At 42.5% G+C, this 26,308-nt stretch overlaps 1 protein-coding gene across 1 annotated transcript in view; it reads left to right on the plus strand.

The window, feature by feature from the left end:
• Positions 1 to 26,308, plus strand: part of LOC129702941 (tolloid-like protein 1) — a 349,110-nt gene that overhangs the window by 194,346 nt on the left and 128,456 nt on the right. The window contains exons 8-9 of the mRNA XM_055645048.1: positions 502 to 607; positions 3,186 to 3,310. Of these exons, the coding sequence (XP_055501023.1) occupies positions 502 to 607; positions 3,186 to 3,310 (231 nt within the window). The remainder of the gene's footprint in view (positions 1 to 501; positions 608 to 3,185; positions 3,311 to 26,308) is intronic.

A 26,308-nucleotide genomic window follows, 5' to 3' on the forward strand; every position in this document is an offset into this window, starting at 1 on the left:
ATTAATTAAAAACTGAAAAAAAACATGCTGAACCGAACCAGAATCACAATCCTCCAAAAGAAACCATGCCCTATAAATTGCACATTCCAGCATTACTTCTGATTAGTGAATTTATTTTAACTATGCTGTGGCAGCCTTTTTTTACATTGAGACTATTGGGCCCTTTACAATTACTGTACAGCAAATGCCACAGCAAAGAACAAACGCTCCTTGCAATTTTATACTTAGAACAAAAAAAATCAATAGAATTAAAGAAATGAATGGAATTAAAGTGTTGTATCTTGTGCAGAGTTGCACTTAGATAAGGAACAGTGTGAATGTTTGGTAGAAATTATTTGTTCTTTTCAAAAATTCAGTAAGCTAAAGATAATCTGATGGAACAAAGGGAAAGTTGAAATTTGAAATCTTTACGGTGGCCTCAGCAGATTATTTTGAACCGTTATTCATAGAGTTATGCTGATCATGACTGAAAATTGTTTTTTTTCTTCTTACTTCATGCAGGCCAGGAGTACAACTTCCTCAAGATGGAGCCTGGAGAAGTGAACTCCCTCGGAGAATCATATGACTTTGACAGTATCATGCACTATGCTAGGAACACCTTCTCAAGGTTGGAGTCTAAGGTTGCACTTCTTTGACATTTAAATTCAGTCAGCTAGTAGAACGCAAAGCAAACTTTACCTTGAATTATTGCTGATTTAGGGATCTATTACTTATATTGGAAAGCTGCATAATGACATTATTTTTTCTGCTCCTTACACATTTGGTTTAGTTTAGAGATACTGTGCGGAAACAGGCCCTTCGGCCCACCGAGTCCACGTCGACCAGCGGTCCCCGCACATTAGCACTATCTTAAACACACTGGGGATAATTGACACTTATAGCAAGCCAATTAACCTACAAACCTGTACGTCTTTGGAGTGTGTGAGGAAACCGAAGATCTCGGAGAAAACCCGCGCAGGTCACGGGGAGAACGAACAAACTCTGTACGGACAGCACCCGTAGTTAGGATCGAACCTGGTTTCCGGTGCTGCCAGCGCTGTAATGCAGCAACTTGAACAAAAAAATTGATAATTTAATCAAAGACAGATGTGGGTTACCTTCAGGTGTCAGACAAAACAACCCAGTCAGGAAACTATTTCTAAGATAAAACCTTAAGGAATATGAAAACATGCCTTGAACTGATGAAATGGGAGTAGAAGAGATGTAAATGTGATTACCAACAAGTCTACACTCCTAGCCTGTGCTGTTTTACTTGTTTTCCAACAGGCAGATGTGGGAATGCTGCATTTGCTCATGCTTCTTGTGGACACGCTCGAGGCAGGAAACAAGTTCCCGAAGTTGGGGGAGTCCAGAACCAGGGGCCACCGTTTAAGAATAAGGGGTAGGCCATTTAGACCGGTGATGAGGCAAAACCTTGTCACCAGATAGTTGTGAATCTGTGGAATTCTCTGCCACAGAAGGCAGGGGAGGCCTATCTGCTGGATGATTTCAAAAGAGAGTTAGATAGAGCTCTAAAAGATAGCGGAGTCAAGGAATATGGGGAGAAGGCAGGAATGGAGTACTGATTGTGGATGATCAGCCATGATCACAGTGAATGGCGGTGCTGGCTCGAAAGGCTGAATGGCCTAGTCCTGCACCTACTGTCTATTCTTCTGAGTTTGGGATGGCCAGATGTGCTTCTGAATGTCATTCAGTGACTGATGGTGGCACAGGGTTTTGCCTCCGTTGACAATTCAGCAAACACGCACAGGTTCCAGTGATCTCAAGATCGACCTAGTTCAAAACTAGATTGGAGTAATCTTATTTGTTGGCGTTTACTCGCGGTATCAATAGGATGCCTGAAAGTATTTGTTCACTTAAAATTTCTAATGGACAATCTTTTGCATTAGAATGGCAAACCTGCCAAAGACAGGATACATTTTTTTTAATGTGCCATGTACTGAACTTGCAAGATGGGAATGCTGATAAGGAATTTGAGAATGAGATCACTATATACTGCACCCAAGCTTCTTCTGTTCATTAAAATTAACGTCTAGAACATTATAAAAAGTATTGACCCCTGCACTGCTCCATTGTAAAACACCTTCAACAGCATAGACTCGCTAAATACACCTCAAGCAGTCCTGCAGGATCGATCTGCTATTTATTTCCTTGAAGTATTACATGGTATGAGAAAATAAAAGACATCCAATTAATTAATTTATTCTGGTTCTGTTTAATACTGATACTTCAATGTCTAAAAAAAAATTGATTGTTAGCCATGTGAACTTTTCTGAATGTTTATTTATGTTTCTGCTGTTGTTTATGTATTAATATGGTGTGTTCGTACCTGAACATTTGGTGAGGTGCCTCTCAGAATGTACTTCAATATACTATTATTTTTTTTCCTTTCACTCTTTTGCTGAAAGGTTAATTCTGTCCTTAATATGCAACCATGGGTTTTGGTGCCCTCCAGCAATTTGGTTAAGGAGCAAACATTCGACTGTGAAAGCTGCAGTATTTATTAGCAGGCCTGCACTCCTTAACTGGAGGTGATTCCTTCGACCAAAGTCCACACCTAGTTGCCTCTAGCATCATAGGCAACAAAGGGGCGGCATGGTGGCGCAGCGGTAGAGTCGCTGCCTTACAGCGCATGCAGTGCTGGAGACCTGGGTTCGATCCCGACTACGGGTGCTCTCTGTGCGGAGTTTGTACGTTCTCCCCGTGACCTGCGTGGGTTTTCGCCGAGATCTTTGGTTTCCTCCCACGCTCCAAAGACATACCTAGATATGTAGGTTAATTGGCTTGGTAAATGTAAAGATTGTCGCTAGTGTGTGCAAGGTAGTGTTAATATGCGGGAAGCGCTGGTCAGTGGACCAGTGGGCCGAAGGGCCTGTTCCCGCGCTGTATCTCTAAACGACATTAAACTAAACTAAATGGTGAAGGGCAGGAACCCTTGTTAGTGTGACAGAGGAGATGGTCCTTTATCTGTTTTAACTGCGATTAGTTGACTCGCTGCAGACCAATTAGTCTAACTAGATGACACTCTGGTGGTGTACTATGTACTATGAACACATGCTTAAAATGCCTTGTAAAGGGACACGTTAACCTCCAGACACCTTTACTCCAGACACCTTTACTCTGATGGATGTAAAGAAAATTGACAATATTTGATCATACCAAGTGACAATTCTTTCTTTTCCCAGAGGAATGTTTCTGGATACCATTCTACCCGGACGTGATGAAAATGGCATACGACCTCCCATTGGCCAACGTGCACGATTAAGTAAAGGAGACATTGCACAGGCAAGGAAGCTGTATAGATGTCCAGGTATTGTGCTGCACAAACTGGGATTTGGGTCCACGGTTTTTTTAGGAGATAATGAAGACAGAAACTACTATAAACCTCTGCAAAGTGCATCTCAGTGAAATGGCAGGAAGTTTGCAAAGCGTTAGAAATAAGAATGACCACAATGGAAGTGTGAATATTCTGACATATATATAAACAACATGTAGTTCACTGTCACCTGATACCAAAATATTGAGAGAAAGGTAAATCACATGCATTCATATTATTGGTATTATAGTAGAGTGAAAAGGTATCTTTCTTTCCGCAAAAAAAACATTTTTGTGACGTGGTCAATTATAGCCGTTGCTGCTTCTCTATCTCTCAAAAATAGTCGGACCGTAAGCTTTTATTTAACTCTCGGTTGTTGAGAATAATTTGAATGTCATACATGATCGATCGTCAATGGCAGAGTCCTCTTATCCTCTGGAGCTGGTTTAGCAACAGTAAACGATGATTCTACGTGATTCGCAAACCACGGCAGAAGTAATGTTTCAAGTTTCTTATCCTGCCTTCTGTGAAACCAAAGATAGACACAAAATGGTGGAAGAACTTTTTTTGACATGAAAAAAAAACGTTTATTTTTGTGAAACATTAGTATATATTAATTGACCAATATTACTTAACCAGTGGTTACACAAAAAAGCTGGAGAAACTCAGCGGGTGCAGCAGCATCTATGGAGCGAAGGAAATAGGCAACGTTTCGGGCCGAAACCCTTCTTCAGACGATGATAAGGGAATTACTTAACCAGTGGCCTAGTTCAATGGATGCAAGCTCAACATGTCTACAAGGAGCTGCTATTTATGTTATCATTCAAATTATTTTATCATTCAAATGAGTGATGAGCTTAAAATTGAAAAAAAAAAATTAAACTATGGTCTTCATTGAACCTCAGTTTCAGTTTAGTTTATTGTCACGTGTACCGAGGTACAGGGAAAAGCTTTTGTAGCGTGGGTAAACAAAAGTGCCGGGAAACTCAGCATCTATGGAGCGAAGGAAATAGGCAACGTTTCGGCTCAAAACCCTTCTTCAGACTGATGTGGGGAGGAGGGGGTAGGAGGAAGAAAGGAAGAGGTGGAGCCAGAGGGCTGTGGGAGAGCTGGGAAGAGGAGGAGAAAGTAAGCTTTTGTTGCGTGCTAACCAGTCAGCAGAAAGACAATACATGATAAGGGAATAATGTTTAATGCAAGGTAAAGCCAGCACAGTCCGATCAAGGATAGTCCAAGGGTCATCAAAGAGAGAGGCAGTAGTTCAGCACTGCTCTCTGGTTTTGCTAGGATGATTGACTTGCCTGATAACAGCTGGGAATAGACTGTCCATAAATCTGGAGGTGTGCGTTTTCACACTTCTGTACCTTTTGCCCGATGGGAGAGGGGAGAAGAGGGAGTGGCCATGGTGCGACTCATCCTTGATTGTGCTGCTGGCCTTGCCAAGGCAGTGTGAGGTATAAATGGAGTCAATAAAAGGGAGGTTGGTTTGTGTGATGGTCTGGGCTGCTTCCACAATTTGCTGCAATTTCTTGTGGTCTTGAATGGAGCTGTTCTCAAACCAAGCTGTGATGCATCCTGATAAAATGCGCTCTACGGTGCTATCTGACCTTGACACCAATGGGAAATTGGGAAGGTGGGCATTGTAAGGAAGGGCGGGCATTTTCTCCTTTTCCATCTTGTCCTGATGTGAAGCAGCTCTGTTGTACATGGCAGATACTTCTCGACATTCAAGGTTTAATCCTGATGGTGTCAATAAGATCCAATCCATCATTATAATTGGAGGCTCGAGTGGAGAAGAAATTTTGACCTCTCCACCAACGATCTAATCGAAAGTGGATTGTGGGCCACGCAGCTAAGTTGGAATGTTTCCATTGTTCTCATTGGAAGGGAAGGCTTTTTGTGACACTACTCAACTTGACCAACATTTGATTACAATCAATTTCCAGGTGCTCCCAACAAACCAATTTGGGGATTTATGGGAGGTATTCCCGCTCTTCACTTATAATCTGTGCCTGTGGTCCTATATAGATACAAAGTGCTGGAGTAACTCAGCGGACAGACAGCATCTCTGGAGAGAAGGAATGGGTGACGTTTCGGGTTGAGACTTTTCTTCAGACTGATGTCAGGGGAGGGAATGGGACAGAGATAGAATGCAGTCGGAGACAGTAAGACTGGGGGAGAATTGGGAAGGGGGAAGGGATGGAGAGAGAGGGAAAGCAAGGGCTATTTGAAGTTAGAGAAGTCAATATTCATACCGCTGGGGTGTAAGCTGCCCAAGCAAAATATGAGATGCTGTTCCTCCATTTTGCGTTGGGCCTCACTTTGGACAATTGAGGAGGCCCAGGACAGAAAGGTCAGTGTGGGAATGGGAGGGGGATTTAAAGTGCTGAGCAACCGTGAGATTTTCCCTCAATTTCTTGTCTCGGCACATTTGTGCTTCGGGACAGTTATAACTCCACAGCATGTAGCATTCATTGCCAGAGTAAAGCATGTGGATAATATTGAAATAATCAATAATCAATAATCCACTACAATGGCAATTGGGTGGATTATCTACAGCCTGGAAAATGAAGTAGGAATCTAACAGAAGAGATTTCTTTCTGTTTAGTGTAATTTAGTTTAGTTTAGCGATACAGCATGGAAACAGGATCTTCGGCCCACCAAAGTGACCAGTGATCCCCGCACATTAACACTATCCTGCACACATTAGGGGCAATTTACATTTATACCAAGCCAATTAACCGTCAAACCTGTACTTCTTTGGAGTGTGGGAGGAAGCCGAAGAACGTGCAAACTCTGTACAGACAGCACCCATTGCCGGGATTGAACCCCATTTCTACGGCGTTTAAGCGCTGTAAGGCAACAACTCTACCGCTGCGCCACTGTGTCGCCATCACCGTTTCCCCTGCTTTCCTCTCATAACCTCTTAAGGACATTCTCTTCACCTCTCCCTTCAAACCAACCTATGGTCATAGTGACTCGTGATGACTTGTCATGCCTTATTCAGTGGCGCAATGATAAATTTGTTTAGATGTAGTTTAGTAATATTCTTGTTAGGCATACTAAGAATGCTCTAGTTTTATACATCTCAGTTTGATGTGTCGGATTAGTAAAGGTGGCTGATGTCTGCTCAAAGTTTCATTTTCCCGCACACTGTTTCACCGATTCAAAATTGCTGGGAAGAAACCAGCGTTTCGAGCTGCCCCGTGGCTTTCTCCATTCACGGCTTCATATTGGACAAGTAATTTTAATGACGGAGGTGGAACTGATAGCGTTTCCAATGTGATGTAAACTTGCCCTCCCATATGAACCCCCACACATATGGACAATGAAGCAAGAAATATTCATCCCCATTTTCGCCATCGTAGGGCAGCACGGTGGCGTAACGGTAGAGTTGCTGCCTTACAGCACCGGAGACCCGGGTTCGATCCTGACCACGGGTGCTGTCTGTACGGAGTTTGTACGTACTCCCTGTGACCTGTGTAGGTTTTCTCCGGGTGCTCAAGTGTCATCCCACACTCCAAAGACGTACAGGTTTGTAAGTTAATTGGCTTTGTAACATTGTAAATTGTCCCCAGTGTGTGTAGGATAGTGTTAATTGTGCAGGGATCGCTGGTCAGTGCAGACCTGGTGAGGGCCTGTTTCCATGCAGTATTGCAAATCTAAACTAAACTAATCTAAACAATAGAAAATAGGTGGGCAGAAATAAGGTGGGGAATGAGAACACTCGAATTCTACTCCTTTGTCTTCTGTAGCAAATCCACACTGAAATCACAGCTTCAGGGTGGAGACAGATAAACTGAGACCTTTCAGGACCTGAAAAATGGCACAAATATTCTTCTTCTTATCGAGTCCACACAGAAGATTAGAAGTTGTTCAGCCAGAGCTGTATCTCAGCATCTGTACAATGGTGTCTGTCTTGTCGCTTCTTGGGCTTAAGAAGGTGGTGGAAAGATTGGTGGAAACAGGGCCGAGACGTGAACGCGCTTTCCTTGACCCCATGGCACAAATCAAAAAAGGTTCCATCTGCTTTCCACAGTTAATGGATTAACTGGACTCATTACAGCAATGAATGTTAGCATTGCAGATTATAATATTTAATCTAATCAGGTACCGATGAAAGCTCGTTGATCTGAAACATTATTTTCCCTTTCGAGGACATTCATAAATGATATGGGATTTCATGTATTTCTGAAGAAAAACTAAAGATGGACTCAAAATGCTGGAGTAAATCATCGGGTCAGACAGCATCTCTAGAGAAACGGAATAGGTGACATTTTGGGTCGAGACCCTTCTTCAGACTCCTGAAGAACCCGAAACCTGCGATTGGTTATACAGAGTCGCTGCTTGGAACTGTGAAAACAATAGCTGCTCTCTTTATTGCCACCTGAGATACTGGGCATGCTTTGAATATTCACCTGAAAAAAGAAATACAAATATGTACTTCAAAAGAAAGTGCGATAATGCACCATAGTGATAACAAAATACACCATTCATCCATGTTAACTAAAGTAAATGGTGGCGCAGCAGCACGGTGGCACAGCGGTAGAGTTGCTGCCTTACAGCGATTGCAGCGCCAGAGACCCGGCTTCGATCCCGACTCCTGGTGCTGTCTGTATGGAATTTGTACGTTCTCCCCGTGGCCTGCGTGGGTTTTCTCCGAGATCTTCGGTTTACTCACCCACTCCAAAGACGTACAGGTATGTAGGTTAATTGGCTTGGGTTTGTAAACTTGGTTTAAATTGTCCCTAGTGTGTGCAGGCCTGTGTTAATGTGCGGGGATCACTGGTTGGTGTGGACCCGGTGGTACGAAGGCCCTGTTACCGTGCTGTATCTCTAAACTAAACTAAATTTAAAACTAAACTTTCTGATTTTCTCAGTCTGGATTTCACTTTGTTGCAAAACCTTAGGAGGGAGACTTTTGCTTGTAAGATGGAAAGTGCCCAAATGAGTTCCAAAGGTGATGTGTTGCATTAACTGGACTTATTTAGTTTCACCTTCAGCCAAAAGTGTTCAGAATGATTTGAAGAGTGTGTTCCACATCGTGGCTTGTGAAAACTCTGTACATTTGTACTGTAATTTCTAATGGTGACGCATTGGATGGAGCTACCTGCTGCATCTATGGTTATCATGTCTTGTGTGCACTAGTTCCCCAGGCTGCAATAACACAGGTTAGAATTTGTAGTGATTATTTGCAATTAATGTCGAATTGTCGGGCTGAAATGGTTCTCAGACAAGACAAAATGAGCAAGTAGACATTTTGCAGATGTCATTATTCACGATGTTACTAACGAACAAACAGGTAACTTATTACATTAACATTTACTGTATAGAAAGGTCACTTTAGTAAAGTTGTTTATACCTCCACCGTTTCATTTAGTTCATTACTAAACCAAAGATCCCATTGGCACCTGATAGGATCTCCAGCATGCAAATGGTTTACATATTAGCTACACAATTCTCTAACCTTAATCAAAATTTCTTTTTTTTTTTGTGCAAATATTGGCAGAATAAATGATCAAAGAAGATTGTTTCTTTGAAGAAACAATCTTCAAATGTTGGAAATTTGTTCTTCAAAGTGGAACAACATTTCCCACTCTGAGGATAAAGTATTCTGTTATTTGCCATTAACTCTGACCTCAGATATATTACGATATCAAAAGGTTCCTAATTTGGATAAAGTTAACTTGACATCATCTTGGCAAAACATTTCACATCCAGGTAATAATTGGTGTTGGACTGTGATAGTCATTAATTTGATCCATATTTCTCATTTTAATTTTCTTAACTTTTGTAAAGATTATCAAAGGTTTATCCATACCAAGAACTATCTATCTACTAACATTTAGACTTTCGAGATGCAGCGCGGAAACAGGCCCCTTGTCCCACCGAGTCCACGTCGACCAGCGATCGATCACTCCACACACACCAGGGACAATTTGCAATTTTTACCAAAGACCATTAACCTACAAACCTGTATGTCGTTGGAATGCGGGAGGAAACCGACGCACCCGGAAAAAACCCACACAAATCACAGGGAGAATGTACAAACTCCATTCAGACAGCACCCTGAGTCAGGATCGAACCCTGGTCTCTGGCGCTGTAAGGTAGGAACTCTACTGCTGCGCCACCGTGCCACCCTGGGCAGTTATCCTGATGTTTCCTGTCAAGTCCATCATCTTCCTGTTCTTTTCCTACATAATTGCTTCCTGATCGCAGTATCTTAATCATTATAATAATAGATAGTAATTTCCTCAACCTTTCTATATTCTTGTCTACTAATCTACAACTTGACATTCAATAATGATGCTACATGCAAAGCACTTCACATTGTGAACAAAATATCTTTCTTTTAAAATCTTTTTATTGTTTTTTTTTCACAAAAAAAACCGCAAAAATAAAACATAAAAAAAACAGAGCAAAAAGAATAATGATAAACATAACAATGGTATTGATACATAGGGATCAGGATTACATTAATAACAGGTATAACCTAATATGAGACCAGTGTCAAAATACACAATGAATATAGACCTCCCGGTCTCTATGTAAATATAGTTAAATCTTTAAAAGGAAACTTATAAATGTTAAAAAAAAACACAAAGATAAAAAGACAAATAGAAAAAAAAAAAAGGAAAAAAAAAACAACCCCTAAACTAAAGAAAGAAAAAAAAGAGAAAAATTGATAATAAAATACGCATAAAAATAAAATAGATTAAAAAACAAAGCAAAGCAAAACCCGAATCTGAACTGAGAATTTCAACAATGTAAGTCTGTTTGTCGTCGTTTCACCTTATAGAGGTAAAATAATTTTATTTATTTTAAATAAAATATCTTTATTGAGTTCTCACCATTAACCATTAACCCTAGAACAATTAACCATATCCAGGTCACATGCTTGCTTCTTTAATTCTTTATTTCAATGCTATAAATAATGTATGTAAACAAAGAAAATCACAATCCCTCTTTAGAAAAATTGATGAATTCAATTTTACTGTTCCATTTTATGTATCCACCCGATGCATACTCATCGCAAGGCATTAAGGGGCTGTCCCACTGCGGGGACCTAATTCGCGACTTTAGAAAAGTTTTCCCTCGACTCATACTCACAGCATGGTCGACACGAGGTCCTAGGAGGTCTTTGTAACTCTCCTTGAGTGTAGTCCCCGCGTACTCGAGGCCTCAGTTAGTTCGCAGCGTTTTTTTCAGCAAGCTGAAAATGCCTGCGAGTAAAAAAAGCTCGCCATGGAGAAAATCGATATTTTTTTACTCGTTGGTTTAGTCGAGGTAGGCCGTTGTCGGTCGGCATGTTAGTCGTAGGCAGTCAAAGGCAATCAAAGGTAATCGAGGGTATTCTAAGGTAAAGCTCTTTGAGAAAAAAAAGGTAAGTAAACCGACCGGTAATGTTAAATGCCCGCTAAACTTTATTAAAAGTTGGCTGGTTTCTTAAAAGTGTCTCCACCCCTTCTCCCCCTTCTCTTCCTCCCCCTTCTCCGCACTCTCTAAAGGACTTACCGTAACTGTGCCAGCCATCTTTTACCTTCCTGTTCATTGCGGGTGTGAATTTCAGACGGCGCTCCCCCGCTTTCCCTGGCCCCCGCCTTTGCAATGTGTGTGTGTGTGTGTGTGTGTGTGTGTGTGTGTGTGTGTGTGTGTGTGTGTGTGTGTGTGTGTGTGTGTGTGTGTGTGTGTGTGTGTGTGTGTGTGTGTGTGTGTGTGTGTGTGTGTGTGTGTGTGTGTGTGTGTGTGTGTGTGTGTGTGTGTGTGTGTGTGTGTGAGTGTGCGTGTGCAGACGATCGATCTGGCTCACGGTTTCATCGCTGACGGTCGATCCAGCTCGAGGTTTTTCAGGCTAGTGTCCTCGAGCTTGAAGGTCGAAGACAGTCACTGAAAAGTCGCGTTAGTGGAACAGGCCCTTTAGGCTTCAAGTACTAACATCAAAAACCTGCCATTTTGCCATTAAGCGTGTTTCAAAGATTATAATCTGTCTGACAATTTCAAAACCAGTTTCACGATGGACAATAGTCAATGCTCTATTGACTGTTGTGCTAGAAGGAACTGCAGATGCTGGTTTAGACCAAAGATAGACACAAAGGCTGGAGTATTGATTTTATCAGTTATCACTGTTTCCTAGTAAACCTTCCTGCAAGGATATTGGAGCTGCTTCAGTTTAAGTGCAATCCATTATTTTTTAATTTATCCCTCCTTCCCCAGGAACGACGTGAATGTTCCACGTACCTGAAGCCGTGCCCGTACCAGCACCGTAGCCGCACATTCACGTATTATATTTATCTTTCTTGCCTCGCTAGCAAGTGGTGCAGAAAATAATCCTGACATTACAACCCTGAAGGCCCTGCCTTTTAACTTTCCACCCAGCTCTCTATGTTCTTTTTGTAGGACTTTCATCTCTGTGCCTGCCTATGTTCATAAGTGATCATAACGTGCAGAATTAGGCCATTCGGCCCATCAAGTCTACTCCACCATTCAACCATGGCTGATCTATCTCTCCCTCCTAACCCAGTTCTGCCACCTTCTCCTCATAACCCCTGACACCCGCACTAATCTATCTCTGCCTTACCTCTGCCTTAAGAATCTATCTCTGCCTTAAAAATGTCCATTGTCTTGGCCTCCACAGCCTTCTGTGGCAAAAAAATCCACGGATTTACCACCTCTGACTAGAAAAATTCCCCCTCATCTCCTTCCTAAAGGAACATCCTTCAATTCTGAGGCTGTGACCTCTAGGCCTAGACTCTCCCACCAGTGGAAACATCCTGTCCACATCCACACCTAACTTCACTATTCGGAAAGTTTCAATGAGGTTCTCCCCTCATCCCTCTAATGTTCTCCTATGTGTTCAGTGAAACACACTAGATTCATTGTGGCAGTGATTAGGCAAAGGGTTCATTTGTCCCTGGAGGAAACTATTTATTTTCTGTCACTTCCACCAATTTAAACAACCTTTCCCCATGTCAGAATTAATGAGGTCAACAAAATCCTCTCAAATACCAAATTAGGTTTGTGGATTGTTGCCAGTTTTTTTTAAATGTGTGTGAATCACGAACCTGCATTTAGAGGTTCCAACATGACTCGTGGGGCCGACTGGAATTGCACATGGCCTTTGTGGAAATATGGTCCTTATTTCATCAGATGCCAAACGTTATTCATTAAAATACGATCTTTTGAAAACAACAGGAAAATAAAGGAAAGCAAAGAGCAATGCCTGAAACAGGCCAGATATCATACACAGTTCTCACATTAACCCCCGTGCGTAAAGGTACTACCTCGCAAAACAATGAAAGATACTGTAACTTTCACATTAAATAAGACATTTTTTTCTTTCTTGGCCAAATCCTGGTATGTAATTAATTTAGACAGAGCCTGGAATTAATTCAAATCTTCTCCCAACGAAGATTGAAACCCCTAATGTCCTTTTCCCCCTCTCCCCCTCTCTACTGCTCCTCTCTCCCCCCTCTATCCCCCTCTATTAGTCCATCAACCAATAGTCTTGAAGCCTGTAAGTTTTCTTATTTTCTAATCTCTGATATTTTAATAGAAAACAGTTTACAATAGTTTATGAATTCAGACTCTCGGTTTGAGGGAGGGCCTCGACTCAAAAGGTCACCTATTCCGTTTCTCCAGAGGTGTTGCCTAACTGTGGGTGGCACGGTGGTGCAGCGGTAGAGTTGCTGCCTAACAGCGCTTGCAGCAGCGAAGACCCGGGTTCGATCCTGACTATGGGTGCTGCCTGTATGGAGTTTGTACGTTCTCCCCGTGATTGCGTGGATTTTCTCCAAGATCTTCAGTTTCCTCACACACTCCGAAGACCTATAGGGTTGTAATTTAATTGGTATAAGTGTAAATTGTCCCTAGTGTTTATAGGATAGTGTTAATGTGTGGGGATCACTGCTCGGTGCGGACTCGGCGGGCCGAAGGGCCTGTTTCCGCGCTGTATCTCTAAACTAAACTAAACTAAACTAAGACTGACTGAGTTACTCCAGCATTTTGTGTCTATCTTTGCTGCAAACTAAAATGTGCAGTTCCTTCCTACACAGTTTATAATACTTGTTTGTCGTATAATTTCAGGCTATGTTTCTGATCTTGTCACAGTTGAAGCATTTTCCCAGTTCAGATGACCCTCCTCTCATTTATTTGGGGGATATGTCATAAACCTCTTAACTGCCTTTGCTTGCTGATTATTCTTGCAACACCTACTGTGGAGCCGTATCCTTGATCAGTTCAGTTGGAGGTGATGTTGTGGGGAGGAGTGGGCAGTGGTGGTTGTCCTGTTTGTTCACCCCTTCTCAGTCAGCCCCACAGAAAGTCCAGGCATTACAACAATGTTCATCTTAAACTCCATGCCGCCAGCAAGAGTTTCCAAGGTTCACCGACTACTTACATTAACCAGTGCTGGAAACGGGGCTTCAGAGAGAGGAATATACATGGATCATAACTCTGCATGGAAAATTGCCCAATTGAGAATGTCAAAGATTGCTCACTTCCCTGTGGGATCAAACAGGAAATTAGAAATGCGTGCAACAAAGGTAAAACAGTTATAATGGGTGACTTCAATCCACATATAGATTTGGTGAATCAAATTGGCAAGGGTGCTGAGGAAGAGGATTTCTTGGAATGTATGCGGGATAGTCTTCTAAACCAACATGTAGAGGAACCAACGAGAGAGCAGGCTTTTCTAGACTGGGTATTGAGTAATAAGGAAGGGTTAGTTAGCAGTCTTGTTGTGTGTGGCCCCTTGGGCAAGAGTGACCATAATATGGTTGAGTTCTTAATTAGGATGGAGAGTGACATTGTTAATTCAGAAACAAGGGTCCTGAACTTAAAGAAAGGTAACTTTGAGGGTATAAGACGTGAATTGGCCAAGATAGACTGGAAATTGATTCTTAAAGGGGTTGACGGTGGATATGCAATGGAAGGCATTTAAAGACTGCATGGATGAACTACAACAATTGTTCATCCCAGTTTGGCAAAATAATAAATCAGGGAAGGTAGTGCATCTGTGGATAACAAGGGAAATCAGGGATAGTATCAAAACAAAAGATGAAGCGTACAAATTAGCCAGAAAAAGCAGCCTACCAGAGGACTGGGAGAAAGTCAGAGTCCAGCAGAGGAGGACAAAGGGCTTAATTAGGAAAGGGAAAATAGATTATGAAAGAAAACTGGCAGGGAACATAAAAACTGACTGCAAATGTTTTTATAGATATGTGAAGAGAAAAAGATTAGTTAAAACAAGTGTAGGTCCCTTGCAGTCAGAAACAGGTGAATTGATCATGGAGAACAAGGATATGGCAGACCAATTGAATAACTACTTTGGTTCTGTCTTCACTAAGGAAGACATAAATAATCTGCCGGAATTAGCAGGGGACCGGGGGTCAAATGAGATGGAAGAACTGAGTGAAATCCAGGTTAGCCGGGAAGTGGTGTTAGATAAATTGAATGGATTAAAGGCCGATAAATCCCCAGGGCCAGATAGGCTGCATCCAAGAGTACTTAAGGAATTAGCCGCAGAAATAGTTAAAAACTCTTTAGATTCTGGAGTAGTTCCTGAGGATTGGAGGGTAACTAATGTAACCCCGCTTTTTAAAAAGGGAGGGCGAGTGAAAACGGGGAATTACAGACCAGTTAGTCTATCATCGGTAGTGGGGAAACTGCTAGAATCAGTTTTTAAAGATGGAATAGCAGCACATTTGGGAAGTGGTGAAATCATTGGACAAAGTCAGCATGGATTTATGAAAGGTAAATCATGTCTGACGAATCTTATAGAATTTTTCGAGGATGTAACTACTAGAGTGGATAAAAGAGAACCAGTGGATGTGTTATATCTGGACTTTCAGAAGGCTTTCGACAAGGTCCCATATAAGAGATTAGTATACAAACTTAAAGCACACGGTATTGGGGGTTCAGTATTGATGTGGATAGAGAACTGGCTGGCAGACAGGAAGCAAAGAGTAGGAGTAAACAAGTCCTTTTCACAAAGGCAGGCAGTGACTAGTGGGGTACCGCAAGGCTCAGTGCTGGGACCCCAGCTATTTACAATATATATTAATGTTTTGGATGAGGGAATTGAATGCAACATCTCCAAGTTTGCGGATGACACGAAGCTGGGGGGCAGTGTTAGCTGTGAGGAGGATGCTAGGAGGCTGCAAGGTGACTTGGATAGGCTGGGTGAGTGGGCAAATGCATGGCAAATGCAGTATAATGTGGATAAATGTGAGGTTATCCACTTTGGTGGCAAAAACATGAAAGTAGACTATTATCTGAATGGTAGCCGATTAGGAAAAGGGGAGATGCAATGAGACCTGGGTGTCATGGTACACCAGTCATTGAAAGTAGGCATGTGGGTGCAGCAGGCAGTGAAGAAAGCGAATGGTATGTTAGCATTCATAGCGAAAGGATTTGAGTATAGGAGCAGGGAGGTTCTACTGTAATTGTACGGGGTCTTGGTGAGACCACACCTGCAGTATTGCGTACAGTTTTGGTCTCCTAATGTGAGGAAAGACATTCTTGCCATAGAGGGAGTACAGAGAAGGTTCACCAGACTGATTCCTGGGATGTCAGGACTTTCATATGAAGAAAGACTGGATAGACTCGGCTTGTACTCGCTAGAATTTAGAAGATTGAGGGGGATCTTATAGAAACTTACAAATTTCTTAAGGGGTTGGACAGGCTAGATGCAGGAAGATTGTTCCCAATGTTGGGGAAGTCCAGAACAAGGGGTCACAGTTTAAGGATAAGGGGGAAATCATTTAGGGCCGAGATGAGGAAAACATTTTTCACACAGAGAATGGTGAATCTCTGGAATTCTCTGCTACAGAAGGTAGTTGAGGCCAGTTCATTGGCAATATTTAAGAGGGTGTTAGATGTGGCCCTTGTGGCTAAAGGGATCAGGGGGTATGGAGAGAAGGCAGGTACAGGATACTGAGTTGGATGATCAGCCATGATCATATTGAATGGCGGTGCAGGCTCGATGGGCCGAATAGCCTACTCCTGCACCTATTTTCTATGTTTCTATATTTCCCCACTTTGCCCAGATGGGATCATTGTTACTGCTGCTGTTACTGACTATTTTTGGACATTAGGTTTAAAATCCTAATGTCATACCAAGGATGGTCTGTCTCATTGTGTAGGAAGGAACTGCAGATGCTGGTTTACATCAAAGACAGACACAAAATGCTGGAGTAACTCAGCAGGACAGGCAGTATCTCTGGAGAGATGGAATGGGTGACATTTCGCGTCGTGACCTTTCTTCAGACGGAGCGTCAGGGGAGAAGGAAACTGGAGATATGGAAGGGTACAAAGAGAATGTAAGTGGTGAAAATGACAGATCAAAGCTGACGATGATCAAGGAAATGTAGAATGATTCATTGTTGATCTGTCTCAATATGGGTTTGTTTGGTGCCCCATGGTATCCTTCACCTCCCAATTAAGAACTACAAATGTAACCTGTTTCTTTTCCAATACAATTTTCATATCTTACAATTCTTCAAAAGTGCCAGCAACCCATGAGGCTATTACACATAAATGCTGCCTTAAATTCCAAACTCCATTTCGTACGAGCATAGTTCCTCCTCCAAAATCCACAATTTCTACCTGTTGTCTTTTGCAATGCTTCTCACTTTGTTTCTTGCTCCGTACCGCCAACATCATTGCCTTATCTGCTTTACACTTTTGATCCGCTTGTTCTGGAATAAAATGTATTGTCTCTTCAAATGCAACCTGGCCACTTTCCACGAGGAACTCTACCCCCAGTTCCAGCACCTCTGCTATAAAACCTTTGGTTATCATCTGCCCATTCCCGCCACAGATGCCGCCTGACTCACTGAGTACGTCCAGCGTTTTGTTTTTTTTTGCTCAGGATTTCAGCATCTGCAGCTTCTTGTGTCTCCAATGCGTGAAAACCAAGTAATTTCCAGCACCTCTGCTATAAAACCTTTGGTTATCATCCGCCCATTCCCGCCACAGATGCCGCCTGACTCACTGAGTACGTCCAGCGTTTTTTTTTTTTTTGCGCAGGATTTCAGCATCTTCAGCTTCTTGTGCCTCCAATGCGTGAAAACCAAGTAATTGTGCCAAAATTCATGGAGTAATCATTGTTGCATTTATTATCCACCTTGCTGTTCGCAGCACACCAAATGGTGAAAAGACATAGTCTAGCTTTGAGAAGGAAGCTTTTGTCAATGTAATGCTGACAATTTCAATATCAGGAAATTTACTCTGACAATAACAAGAGATGATCAGCAGATTGCACATCTAGAAAATTAGCACTCATGTTAACTTTATTGGCACTCATGTTAACAGGTTGGTTCTTTGAGGAATTTTGATATTTGTCTAGGCCGATGCAGATTTGATATCATAGTTGCTTGGCACTCCAGACAATTGTCAGTTTTGTCAAAGATAGATGCAACAAACAGGAGTAACTCAGCGAGCCAGGCAGCATCTCTGGAGAGAAAGAATAGATGGCGCTTTGGGTCAAAACCTTTCTTCAGACTAGATAGCGATAAGGGAAACGAGAGATAAGAGTCTCGACCCGAAACGTCACCCATTCCTTTTCTCCAGAGATACTGCATGTTCCCGCCGAGTTACTCCAGCATATTTTGTCTATCAAGGTTATTAAGGGTGAAAGAAGGAACTTCAGATGCTGGTTTAAACCGAAGATAGACACCAACAGCTGGAGTAACTCAGTGGGACAGGCAGCATCTCTGGAGACAAGGAATGGGTGACGTTTTGGTTCGAGACCTTTCTCTAAACTCTGAAGAAGGGTTCCTTATCTCCAGAGATGCATTTTGTGTCTATCAAGGTGATAAAGGGATTGTTTACCCTTCACAGTGGCAGATATATTTGTTGTGATTAATTCACAAGTTAATGGGCATTTCTGCCTGCGGCTGAGTGTGCTAATGGGTATGGGTGAATGTATGCCTCGGATATCAGAGTTGTTGTTGATCACTGCATTGATTTCAGCATTCATTATGTTGAAGAATGATACATTGGCCTCGTTGAATGATTCACAATTGTAACAATGGAGGTTGACTACTGCTTACCATGTTGATACTGATGACTGTTCTCCGTTGAGAATTTAAATTCATCCCATTCCCAACAGTATCATATGTTGTGAATAGTATTCTGCATCAAGCACTATTCTCTTAAAATGAGAACAATATTGTTAACTCAACAACTTGAATGTTTTTTATATTCTCTTTGGCTTTCTAGAGAAATTAGTTTAGTTATGTTTAGAGGTGCGACGTGGATGCAGCTTCGGCCCACCGACTCCGCACCAACCAGCGATTAACACTATCCTACACACACTAGGGACAATTTACACATACACCAAGCCAATTAACTTCATACCTGTACGTCTTTGGATTGTGGGGGGAAACCGAAGATCTCGGAGAAAATCCATGTGGTCACGGGGAGAACGTACAAATTCCATACAAACAGCACCTGTAGTCAGGATCGAACCTGGGTCTCCGGCGCTGCATTTGCTGTAAGGCAGCATCTCTACTGCTGCGCCACCGTGTTGACCCTTGGACTATTTCATCGGATTTTACTGTCTTTACCTTGCGCTAAACATTATTCCCTTATCACGTATGTGTACATTGTGATTGTAATCATGTATTGTCTTTCTGCTGAATGGTTAGCACGCAACAAAAACTTTCCACTGTACCTCAGTACACGTGACAATAAACTAAACTAAACATAACTAAATTGCTTTGAAAAGCACTCTTCAGTCATCTGCATTGCCCAATCTTCAATAAGAGCAGAAAATGCACACCTCATTCCAAGTCAATGGTGAGAGGATGTTTTATTCACTTCTTGCCATATAGAATGGAGCATAACCACCTCAGGAAAGGCTTAGTTGTATGAGTAGAGAAACAAACCACTGGAGGAACTCCTTTGAATCCTCCCACTTCCTCCAAATCCAAGATGTAGCCATGGGCACTCACATGGGCCTCAGCTATGCCTGCCTCTTTGCAGGGTACAGTGACCGATCCCTGTTCCAGACATACATTGGCCCTATTCTCCAAAATCTATCTCCGCTGCATTGACAACTGAATCGGTGCTACCTCTTGCACACATGCAGAACTCATGTACTTCATTAACTTCACGACCACTTTCCATCCTGCACTCAAATTCACTTGGACCATCTTCAACACCTCCCTCCCCTTTCTTGATCTCACCATCTCCATCACAGGAGATAAACTTAAATCTATTACAACCTACTGACCCCCACAGCTATTTAGACCGCATCTCGTCCCACCCTGCCTCCTGCAAAGATTCTATCCCCTGGCAATTCTCCCTCCCCATCCCTCCCCGACCCTAGTCATCCCAATAATGGTCTAGTTTCACTGTCATCAGTTTCATTGTTTGTAATCCCCTTGTTATTACCTCTTCCACAGCCAACAATAGACCATTGTGGGCTTCACCTTTCCATCATCCTTGCCAGCCTTGATTTGTTCTTTTCATACCTTTCATTATTTTGTTCTTTGCACCTCCTCATGCCTCCATTGCTTCCCCCCTCCCCTCCCCCCCTGACTTCAGTCTGAAGAAGGGTCACCTATTCTTTTTTTCCAGAGATGCTGCCTGACCCGCTGAGTTACTCCAGGTTTTTGTCATCGGGGGGACTCAGTGGATTGTGTGGCATCTGTTGGTCAGGAAGAAGAGTTATTAACATTTTTGCTCTAGACTCTGTAGCAGGACCTTTCGACCTGAAACATTGACAATTCCTTCCCACTCAGAGATGGTGAGTTCCTCCAGCAGTTTGATGTTTTCACAAGTTATAGGAGTAGAATTAGGTCATTCGTCCCATCGAGTCCAATCAGCCATTGAATCATGGCTGCCTCCTAATCCCGTTTTCCTGCCTTCTCCCCATAACCCTTGACACCCGTTCTAATCAAGAATTAGTCTACCTCTGCCTTGCAAAAAAATATCCACTGACTCTGCCTCCACAGCCCTCTGTGGCAATGAGTTCCACAGATTCACTATCCTGTGACTAAAGAAGTTCCTCCTCACCTACTTTCTTAAAGTGCGTCTTTAATTGTGAGGTTATGACCTCTGGTCCAAGACTCAGCCACCAATGGAAACATCCTTTCCGCATCCACTCTCTCTATGGGGTATGAGGGGCATTTCATTACTTTGTAAATTCTGTACGTTATGCTCCAGATTTCCGCATCTGCAATCTCTTGTGTCTCCATTTTGTTACATGTGATAAGATGTTAATAATATTCTGTAGTTCCGCCACACAGAAGTGTGACAAAGTGCATAGATGCTTTCTGCATCTGTGGTTCCAAATCCAGCCATTGTCCCTTTAAACCTACAATTGGCATGGGGGTTCATGTGGTCATCACCATCTTAACATTATGTGCCTGTATCATAGGTGCAGTGATATTTGGTATCTTGGTATTTAAGGATATACTCTTGACTTTTATATTCTTGCAAAGAGTCAGACTAAATAAATTATGTGCGGGAATTTGGTGTCTTTTCGGTCGGGGCAGGGTTAAATGGCTGACTGACTCATTGGCAGAAACAGCTGCAAGAAAAGCCACGTTGTGGATTAATTACAATTGGTGATGTCCTGGGCCATAAATAGAGAACTGCGGCGACCTCAAATGGAGGAAATTATAGGGATGGAAAGGGTGAGGCGATAAAAAGACGTAAACAATAATCAACACTTTGAAATTGAAGTCACTACGTGGATGGCAAGAGAGTGGCAAACGTGGAGATGTTGGGTGATTTGGACTTCATATGTGTTAGAGTGCAGGTTATCCACCCAACTGTCTTCCTCCATGCACAATCAAATCTAGGGTCAAAGATTGCACTCTGGCAAGTGCATGGAGCAGTAGGGAACCAACGATTGTGAATTGGCGGGTTGCCTTCTGCACCACCATTGATTATTACCGGAAAATAAATTGGCAGACAGCGCAGTGCAGGATAAATTTCCAAAGGCACGTTTTCCTGTCTATTTAGTGATGGGCTGTACTTTGAGATTGTACGACCCATTCATTATTCCCATCACCGTGAAAGTTTGAACGTACAGCAGCTGGCTTGTATCCTGAGCATCTTTTAAATATCTGGTTAATTTCTCATTAACATTGTCTATTTCTGCTTGACGGGTTGGCTGTGCAGTAGTTGTAATACAAAATAACTTTAGGAACACAGAACGAATAAAGAATAATTAATTTAAAGTGTTTATTCCCCTATGAAAAAATCAAACCCAATCAAATCCAAAACTTCAATCTGGACTTGCTATTTTGAAACTTGTTTTCCTTGGTATTTGAATGTGTAATATTGACCAGTTTCTTTATTCAGTGTACATGGGCCTTAAATCTTCCAGCAGAACAATGCAAGTTCGACTAACATTTGTTGGTGCATGGAGCAGCAAACTCAGGCAAGGAGGTTATACGTTGATGTCCTATTTGTGTCAACTAGCTATTAGCTTTGCAAAAACAGCACCTCGGCATAATCCTTCATTGGGCACTTACTGGCTGAGATATTGAATGGGTCAGTGAAGCCATTAATATCCTGCTGCACAAGAGACAACAAATGTTTTGATCGCGCAAGGAACTGTAGATGCTGGGATGTGAGTACAATGCAAAGGGCTGGAGCAACTCATTGGGACAGGCAGCATTTCTGGAAAGACCGGACAGACAGCGTTTCTGATTGTGGTGGGTAATCGAAAGTTGGAAAGGAGAGGGGAGAACTAAGCCTGGCAAGAGATGGGTGGGAGGTGAGCAGGAAGGAACTACAGATGCTGGTTTAAGCCGAAGATAGACACAAAAATTCTGAAGGCAGCATCTCTTGAGAGAAAGAATGGGTGATGTTTCGGGCCAGGACCCTTCTTCTTACTAGTCAGGGTTAAGGGAAATGAGAGATATAGACGATGATGTAGAGAGATAAAGAACAAATGAATGAAAGATATGCAACAAAATAACGATGGGCGACGTTTCAGGTCGAGACATTCAGGTCAAATATTCGGTCTGAAGAAAGGTCCGGACACAAAAAGTCACCCATTCCTTCCCTCCAGAGATGCTGCCTGTCCAGCAGAGTTACTCCAGCATTTTGTGTTTATCTTAATTGATGGGTGGATGCAGGTCAAAGGGGGGGGGGCTTTTGACTTGAAGATGGGTGGGCAAAATATTTTGACCGATTGCCCGTCGTTGCAAAATTCATTATTCCGTCAGAGCCAAGGTGTGCGCTCCTGAGCACATACTCCTTCATAAGATTTGCCACTGCGCAGTGTACAACACGTGAGTTAGGATTGGTTTGTGTGGTGGGGAAGAGAAGCATGGCTGTAGATCCAGCGTTAGGGGTGAGAGAAAGGATCGGGATTGTGACTGAGACAGGAAACCCATAGGTCGGGTTTATTTGCCTACCTTTGGTGATTTGGAATATTACATTCATATCAGCCCCCCCCACCCCCTCACCTCACTCTCCCTCACAATATCATAACATTATATAAACACAAAGTTTGAAATGACATCAGAATATGAAACAATAAGCCAGGACTTGAGATGTTCCCAACAGGACTATACATTTGCTGATACTTTGCTGCGATATCATTCTTTAAAGACGCACTCCTCAATCACCAGTGATCCATGTTGTTGCTGATTTGGAGGACAGTGATGCTGACGGGGCTAATAACTTGATATGATAAGATATGATACAATATTCAGTATATTCAATATACAATATTCAATATATACAATTTCACGGAGTGGAAATGTTTTCTGTTGATGAACTTGTCTGGATTATTAACGGTAAACCTTCTGGGCGTATGAGTGCAGTGAAATGCGGCCTGCACTTTTGGGAAACCAACAAATCCCAATGCCTGACATGCCACCTTTCCATGATTGCCTTCCGCTTTGGATTTTTAAACCTAATTTAGTTTAGAGATACAGCGCAGAAACAGGCCCTTTATTCCACTGAGTCCGCACTGACCAGCGATCCCCGCACACTAATGCTATCCCACACACACACACAGGACAATTGACACTTATACCAAACCAATTAACCTACATACCTGTACGTCATCGGAGTGTGGGAGGAAACGTACAAACTCCGCACAGATAGCACCTGCAGTCGGGATTGAACCAGGGTCTTTGGCACTGCAAGAGCTGTAAGGCAGCAGCTCTACCTCTGCACCACCGCACCGACCTGTGCAGATTTGAAGATTTGTGTTACAAATGTCTAGCTCCAAATTAAAAATATTTGAATCATCTGTTGCAATGTTGTATGCACAGAGATTACAAAGACATAGGGCGAAATAGTAAAGTCAGTGGAATTTTAATTCCTCCATTCATATAAAATCATCAGATTTTAGTTGTTCAGAAGCATTGTGATGATATCATTGGATTAGTAATCCAGTCAATGGGATTGGACTGACGCTTCTGAACTATGTTTAAAATTCAAAAATGGTGGCTGAAACTATAAAGTCTTTACTTTAAGAATTTATAAATGGTTAAATAAAACTGGCAATTAGGCATTGTCAGTAATCAAAATTGCTGGAATGTTATAAAAACCTACTAATCGGCACAAAGTGCTCCTTTATTATTTTGACCCTGGGATTAGAGAAAATGAAGACATTTTTCTAGGAGGTTTTGAGAGCACTTTCAGAGATTTATTTTGTCCTTCTGGTTACTTCTTACTATGACAGCTCAGAGTGTGAGAGTTCTATTATGGGAAGAGCTCTACTACAGAAGCACTTAATTAAATGTGAAGTACCTGGGGAGACGACGTTATGAAAGTTGTTAAGTAAACCTTACCTGAGAGCTTTCTCCACAGAGTAGAGCTATTAAGTACAGAACCTTTACAAAGCTCTTCAATAATCCATAAATGTAATATTAGACTAAACCATGGGTGGCACGGTGGCATCACGGCAGTGCTACTCACTGCATTTCTGCGCCAGAGACCCAGGTTCGATCCTGACTAGGGGTGCTGTCTGTACGGAGTTTGTACATTCTCCGTGGATTTTCACCGAGATCTTCGGGTTTCTGCCCACACTCCATAGATGTGCTGGTTAGTAGATTAATTTGCTTGGTATAAGTGTAAATTTGCCCTGAGTGTGTGTAGGATAGTGTTCATGTGCGGGGATCACTTGTCGGTGCGGACTCGGTGAGCCAAAGGGCCTGTTTCCGTGCCGTATCTCTAAACTAAACTACACGTGCAGAAAGGAGCTGCAGGTGCAGGTTTAAATCGAATGTAGACACAAAAGGCCAGAGTAGCTCAACAGGTCAGGCAGCATCTCTGGAGAGAAGGAATGGGTGACGTTTCGGGTCGAGAACTTTCTTACAACTACAAGTGCCACTTACTGCAAATCAACCTCCATTCCTCCACTCTTGCTAATTACGTCAGGTCACTGCATTGGATTCCAGGTGGGAAGTCTTACTTCAGTTTTTATTGCTCCCCATCTTGACAAATGTTCTACCTATTATTGTGCTGATCATTTAATATTACAAGGACAATTAACGTTGTCATTCTGTCAGCATAAGTGCTTCACGAAGATAATCCCTGAGGCTTGGCAAAATTCCAAGAATATCAAATTGCATTGTAAAAATCACAGCTTGATTTCACTGCAGCCTGGCCACTTGTCTTTGTCCCACACCCACCTCTTTTCCACTCTTAATTAGACAGCAGCAATGTTGAAGGGAATCAGAATCTGTTCAGGAAGGGAGGCTCAAGGGCCTGTCCCACTTGGGCGACCTAATCCGTGAGTTCTGGCAAGTTTGCCCTCGACTCATACTCGCAGCATGGTCGACACAAAGTCCTAGGAGGTCTTTGTAACTCCCCTTCATGCTCGAGAGTAGTCCCGTGTACTCGAGGCCTCAGCTAGGTCGCGGCGTATTTTTCAACGTGTTGAAAAATGCCCGCGAGTAAAAAAAGGTCGCCATGGAAAAAACCTATACTTTTTTTACTCGTAGGTTTAGTCGTAGTAGGTCGTAGTAGGTCGGCATGTTAGTCGTAGGTAATCAAGGGTAGTCGAAGGTAGTCGTAGATAGTCTTCATCATAGTCGAAGGGAGGTCAAAGGAGATTGAAGGAGATCATCTTCACTCTCCACTATTCGGTGTCCAATTTTCCCGAAGTTAGTCGTAGCTAGTCATAGCTAGTCTAAGCTAGTCTTCAACATAGTCGAAGGAGATCTTCAACATGACATTTTTTCAAACTCTCCTAAACTCTTCTAAACTCGCCAATTAGGTCACCTAAGTGGGACAGCCCCTTAAGTATCTGATTAAATGTATGATGTATTGTTTAATTTGAGAATCCATTAGCATAACTGGAACTTATCCAGTGGCAGAGTGAAGCACTCTTAGCATTTTCCACACTCTCTTTATGCAGCTCACTCAATATGGGCTGCACAGTGGCGCAGCGGGTGAAGCTGCTGCCTCACTATACCAGAGATCCGAGTTCCATCCTGATCTCCGGTGCTCTCTGTGTGGGTGGGGAGAATGTCTAAATGGGGAGAGAATCCAGAAATCACAGGTACAAAGGGACTTGGGAGTGCTGGTGCAGGATTCTCAAAACGTTAACCTGCAAGTTGAATTGATAACAGTGGTCTTTTCAGAATCTGCAACCCAGTAGGTTAATTCTGTCATGGCATGGATGACATGCCTGACACTGGGTGAGTCAATAGATCTGGACTACTGGGAATGGTCATTGGAGTTTCAATGACCCTGTCGAGGACCATTGGGAACCATGGCTGTGTATGCCAGTCGGGTATTACCAAAATACCCGAAGCAGAATCCATCTGTATTTTGCGTAGCATCCGACTGATGAGGCAGAAGGAGGGGAAAGGCATAGAAGAAATAGTTCCCCCATTCCAGCGCGAATGCATCTATCACTGCTGCCTCAGGGTCTGGTTCCCAAGCGACATACATTGGTATATGGTGATTTAGTCGGGATGCAAAGAGATCGATATCTGGTGTGCCAATTGCTTTGTGATTTCAGCAAATACTTTAGGATTTAACATCCATTTGGTGTTATCATTG

This window comes from Leucoraja erinacea, chromosome 1 (assembly GCF_028641065.1).
Source record: "Leucoraja erinacea ecotype New England chromosome 1, Leri_hhj_1, whole genome shotgun sequence".
Classification (NCBI taxonomy): Eukaryota; Metazoa; Chordata; class Chondrichthyes; order Rajiformes; family Rajidae; genus Leucoraja; species Leucoraja erinaceus.